We start from the raw sequence: 5,712 nt of genomic DNA on the forward strand, positions 1-5,712 counted from the left end.
TAGTCTTGTATTTATTTTATTATTTTTATTTTTATTTTATTATTATTTTTATTTCTATTTATTCCTCTGGCAGCCCAGATTGACTCACGCAGCCCTGTCCAGGACAGCTCTTGGTTCCCAGCAGGTCTGTGGGAATCCACAACTTGCTTTGCCAAAACAATTCTTTCCGACCATGCACAAAATCCAGCGTAAGCTGTGAAATGATGAAGGTCAAATTAATTTGTATCCTGCAATTTCCTCTTCTCTCATCACCTCCGTGCATTCGCCATTTTTCTCTCTCTGGCCAGTCACAAAACGTTGGCTTCCTCAGTCTGAGGACAATGCCGGTATGTTGAGCTGCAGGAACTTAGCTAATTGATTTAAAAATAATTCAGAATACCTTTTTTCAAGGGCTTCCTGCCCTGGACTGCTGAAATTCGAAGTGCCCTTTGCAAGGTGAAACCACTATGGCTTTTGGACGTCATGCTGATCAATCCATTAACGTTACTGAATTTTATTAGCAAATACTGAGTCGTCAGATGTTTGATTCACTAAAAGCGACTGCAGCTCATCACTGCAGTGGTGTGTGTGTGAGAAACAGCATGATGCAGAGCGGAGATGTGGGCCCTTGTGGCGAGAGGGATGTTGTCTAACACAGCAGTGACTGACCAAGCACTTCTGTTGCTTTATACCACCAGCAATGGCCTGAGTTCCTGCTCATTTTGAGCCATATACCCCCTCCCTGCTTTTTCTGGGAGCATAAAGATGGAGTTCACAGCTTGCTGGGCGTTCCTTTGTGGCGGTAACACATTCTGGAGCTGGACTTCTCAGGATTACGTATTTATTGTGGGTTTGCTTGTCTCCAGGGAGGCTTGGCCTTGATGAGACCTAAGTCTCATCTTTCTTGTGGCATCGTGCACAGCAGTCTCTGTCCAGTCCTGCTGTTCTAGGAACCTGTATGTGTCTTTTTATAATCACAACTGAAATGATGCATGATTAAAAATGTGTTTTGTAAAAAGCATCATCTAGGGTTTATTGACATGCAGCGTAAAAACAGTGAGGAATATATTCAGCTGGTGAAAACCCCCTTGGATCAGTTTTAGCAGACACTGAAATAAGAGAAAACTTTGTTTTGGCTACTTTGAATAGATAATATGTTTTCAGACAGAAGCTGGATATGAAAGGATTTTTAAAAAATACATCCCATACTCCAAAGATACAGTGGTGATTTTTGTTTACCCTGCTAGCTAAAAAAGCAGACAGGAACAATATTTTCAGAAAGAGGAAACCAAGTAGGAAAGAAGTACCCACACGTATCTTGCACGCAGGAGGCTGCTGCGGGAGGGTGTTTGTCCTGTGATGAAATACAGCGGAAACCCTTCTACTTTCTGTGTGACCTGGAGGAGTGAAGAATGTTACAAGGATATAGGTAGGTCTAGAGTAGGCAGATCTGTCCTAGAACAACTATCTGCTGCCATATGGATAATTGTGCCAAAAATTAGGTTTGTGTCTTTCCAGGAGCACCAGGATATACGTAGCTCAGTCCATGTTGCAGAGTTCAGCAGCAGCGTGAGAGGAGGTGCAGTGAGGAACTGCTAACTGTTCCGTGCTTGTAGGGCAAGCCGTGCCCTGAGACACCCTCTGCTCCTCTTCCCAGGAAGCAGCTCCCCCCAGCCTTGGCCTGACCTGTGTTGGCAAGTGGCACCTCTGCCTGATAGCCGTGTGGTGCACAGTTGGGTTCCAGCAAGGGGTTGGCACCGTGGTTGAGGCAAGGGTGCTAATGCTGCAGGAGGTCCAAGGGGCGGGAGACCTTTGCAGCCTCCAGAAAGAGGTTCTCCTCAAGGAAAGGAGGAGTGGCGAAGCCCACTGACTAGCAGGGATCCTTACTGTGGACACTTCTCCTCATACTCTGCTCAAGAGAACCGAGGAGGCTGTGGGAAAATGCTTCTCTTAACAACTCCCTGAAATGCCAAGTGCTGCTGGCTAAATTGGGCGGTTACCAGGACAAGTGTCCTGGAGGAGAGAAGGGAAGCGGTGAACAGGACAGCAGCGAAACAGCAAACAAAAGCACACGCTGGGCCAGGTTTCCCAGCACTTTCAGATGCTGTTGGATGGGGTGGCCCAGAACCAAAATCCTGTCAGGGCTCCTGGGTGGCCCCGTCGATCAGGAAGCTGGGAAATGTCAATAGTTCCTTCTTCTTGTCTCGTTCTCCCGTTGGCAACATTGCAAAGTTGTACAGGAAGAAGAATCGGTATTTCAGGAGTCCTGTAATGAAGGCAGAGGTGAGGTCAGATGGGAACTTGTATTCCCACCAACATTCTCAGTCTTCCTGTTTATAAAAAATGTGTCAGTCAGCATGGATTTTGACAGTTCCCTGCAGCTGTAACCAATGTGTGTCTAACAAATCGGGACTCCCCCTTATGTTTGCCTTCCAAGTCCGGCACAAGGCTGACTTGCCACTCACAGGGAGAGCAGGGAGGTTCAGTGTTGGAGGCATTTTACCTTTGGGTTCCTGGGCTTGTTCTGGAGCTCTGGACTGCCCTCTCTAGAGGCCAGAGTGTGAGTTTGATGCTCTCACTTCACTGTCAGGAGAAGGTGGCGATTTGGACTTAAAAAGCTTTTCATCCTTATCTTTTTGCTTTCCTTCCTTGTTATGCTCTGTGTTGCTTAACAGTTTGGAAATGAAAATCCTTATCTGAGTTCAGGATATAAGGGTTCAAATATAAACGTGAAAACAGTACAGTAGGTTGGGAAATATTGTGATCACTGCTCTGTGCATTTTAATAAGGACAAATTCCATCATGCTCGCACCTCAGTCCTCTGCACTCCTCTGGTGCATCAGTGGCATAGGATTTCATTTGTGTTTCACTGGAGCTTTGTAAATGTGCGTCTGTGCTGATTTACTGAGTGTTTTAGAATCCAAGAGCTGACTTGGCTGCTTTCCAGCTCTGTTTGATAATGGCTCTTCAAGAGGAAATGCCTAATGGATGCTTGTGAATGAATTAGTTCCCTCTCTGGATTTGTTTTTCTTTTTCCTTTACACAGGTCTCTCAGGCAGCTGCAGAACTCCAGCAGTACTGTATGCAAAATGCCTGCAAAGATGCCTTGCTTGTTGGGGTTCCTGCAGGGAGCAATCCCTTTCGAGAACCCCGATCCTGTGCTCTACTCTGATTCAGGTAATAAAGTCATGGATACCACAACAACAACTCTGATCTGAAACCCAAGCCCTAGGAGGAACAACTGCACGTGGTGATAGTTGTTTGAATGTCGAGTTCTTGGTAGAGAACTCCCTGCTGGCTCTAAAAATTGTTGCTGTTCCTTTTAGGTGTAGCAGTTGAAGCATGTCTCTTTCCTACAGCTCTTTCTAGGGGTGCTTTGTTTATGAGTTGGATGGTTTGGTTGGTTGGTTTTTGCGTTTGAGCAGCTCTAGGGTCATTAGCACCATGCAAAATAATAAAAACTGTTTGTGACACAAGGCTGTATATGACCCAACCAGACATAAAAAACAGTCACATACCCAGCTTGAAGAAGTCAGACAGAGCTGTGGCAGTTGTGTGTGTTCTGATGACTTGCTTACAGCTTTAAGCAAGAATGTTGTTAAAATACGTTTTGTTTTCAGCGTCATACTGCAGTTCATTTGGCTGTGCCTGTCCTTAGGCTCCTTCTGTTGCTCTTGGTACAGCACCAAAGGCAGTGGAAGCAGAGAGGAGCTGAGGCAATCTGTCATCACATCCTTCGTGACCTTGTTATGGAGCACAGGATTTCTGAAGGATGAGATACCCCCTGAACTCTGTCTGCCTGTGGGTGGGTGGGTGGGTGGGTGACCATCCAGCATTTGCAAATCTTTGGGATCCAGTTCTGTGATTCCCACTCATGCCTCTCCCATCTGTCACACAGCAGTGACTGCAAGCAGGAGGAAGAAAGGCCATGTGTGCAGGATCACATCATAACTTTTGTTGCAAAATCTTATTTCTTCTGCAGGACAAACAAATGTGGAAGTTGGCTATTCACAAGGGGTTACTCTTCTACAAAAGAAAAAACAAAAATAGTTCCCTCTAAAGAGCTGAAAAAAATAGAGAGGAAGAACCACCGACTTCTTTCTTTGAGAGTGCTATCGAAGTGAAAACCAGTGTTTTCTTTAAGGGTAGAATTTCAACTAGGACATAAAGTAAAAACTTCCCCTTCCTGCTGCCAGGGTTCCTGAGCTTGCAGTCGCGCTTGTGCCTCGTCAATAGTTGCGGTTTTGATTGTCGCTACGTAGGTTTGACAAAACAGGATTGAACCTGGAGAGAGAGAACAATGGAACGTGAGAGGCTCTGCTGGAAAAACCTGGGGTGGGGGAGGGAGCACAAGCAGAAGATTTTCTTAATTTACATGCTACCTTTAATTCTTCCTGCACATAAGATAAAATGGATAGTGACTGTTGCATGTGTTCTGTTACTGAAGCAGCCTTTCACTTTTTTTGTGTCTCTGTGTGGGTATTTCTAGGGTGCAAGTTTGATTGCATTGTCCAGACAGGATACAAAATATTTTCTCAAACTAGTTTGATGGTTAATTCATTATACTTTTAGAAATGCATAGCTCAGCCCAAGATCTCATTTAGTCATCTTTTTCTGGTAGATCAATTATTTAGTTGTTTATTATTTAGTAATCTTAGAATAATAAAAAATGAGAGCAAAGTAAAAAAAAAAAAATTTAAAATTTTTATAATATTCAAGGATGCCAACATCCAACAAGGAAAAATCATTCAGTTTTTCTCAGTGCAAAGGAGCTTTCGTGTTACAATTTGTAAAAGACATATATCAGCTTAGGAAGACAGCATTTAGTAAACCTTTTTTTACTCTTACAGGAGAGGTCATCAGAGTTGCCTTCAAGCTTGACATGAATAACAACTGCCTGTCCTTCACAAGAAGAGTCTTTCTCCCGTGTCCTAACTTCTGTGTGGCTGGAACCATGTCCTAGATATTTATCTCTTTGTTCTTGTGTATCTGTACTTCACAATCTTTTGCTAATGTTCTTAAAGTTTTTTTAATGTAACTCATTCTTTTCATAATCGTCACCAGTGTTACTACACTATGCTAACTAGACAAATATTACTTGAGAAGTTTACATTTTAGAAAAGAAAAACACATGAATTTTTAACAAATTACTTACTCCTATCTTGGGTAAACTGTTACACTGGAATTAGTAAAAACTATGTGTTTTTTTTTCCAAAATAAAGCATCCAAAAAGTGAATCATTAAAGTATAAAACTAAATGCCATTAGTACTGAAATAATGTTATCGGGGAACTTTGCTTCTATTACCAAGAGCTGGAACCAACTACAGCTTTTTTTAAGTGCATCTAAGTCCATAAACGATACATACTAGAAACTACTGCACACAATGCATCGTACAGGCTTTATTCTAAGGCACGTTTCTTACCAGACTTCTCATCTGTAATACTTCTCCTAATTTGTATTTGTAAAGGTACTGCCATGGTGGAGTTTCCTTGACGTGTTTAAAATGTGACCAAACAGACACGAAAAACCCATGAACACCCAAAGGTAGTTGCATGCGTAATGGCAAGGTTTGCGATACACAAAACTTACTAAAATGTACTTGGTCATTTGCCTTCAGTTTTTTATAGAACACTTTTACAGGAACAATTAACTTTTTAAATAGTCTTTTTTTTAATTTTGTCTACTTTCTATTGTTTGTATTAATCTTTTAGAAGTTTGGAAATAAAATTCC

General features: G+C 42.5%; 1 protein-coding gene across 1 annotated transcript; it reads left to right on the forward strand.

The window, feature by feature from the left end:
- The first annotated feature begins 320 nt into the window (after nucleotides 1-320).
- GNG10 (G protein subunit gamma 10) lies at nucleotides 321-3,151 on the forward strand. The gene is made up of 2 exons (XM_029086585.1): nucleotides 321-326; nucleotides 3,026-3,151. The coding sequence occupies exons 1-2, from the start codon at nucleotides 321-323 to the stop codon at nucleotides 3,149-3,151; spliced, it is 132 nt and encodes a 43-aa protein (XP_028942418.1).
- Nucleotides 3,152-5,712: the final 2,561 nt, after the last annotated feature.

Source organism: Antrostomus carolinensis, unplaced genomic scaffold, assembly GCF_000700745.2.
Source record: "Antrostomus carolinensis isolate BGI_N321 unplaced genomic scaffold, ASM70074v2 scaffold9368, whole genome shotgun sequence".
In the NCBI taxonomy this organism is placed as follows: Eukaryota; Metazoa; Chordata; class Aves; order Caprimulgiformes; family Caprimulgidae; genus Antrostomus; species Antrostomus carolinensis.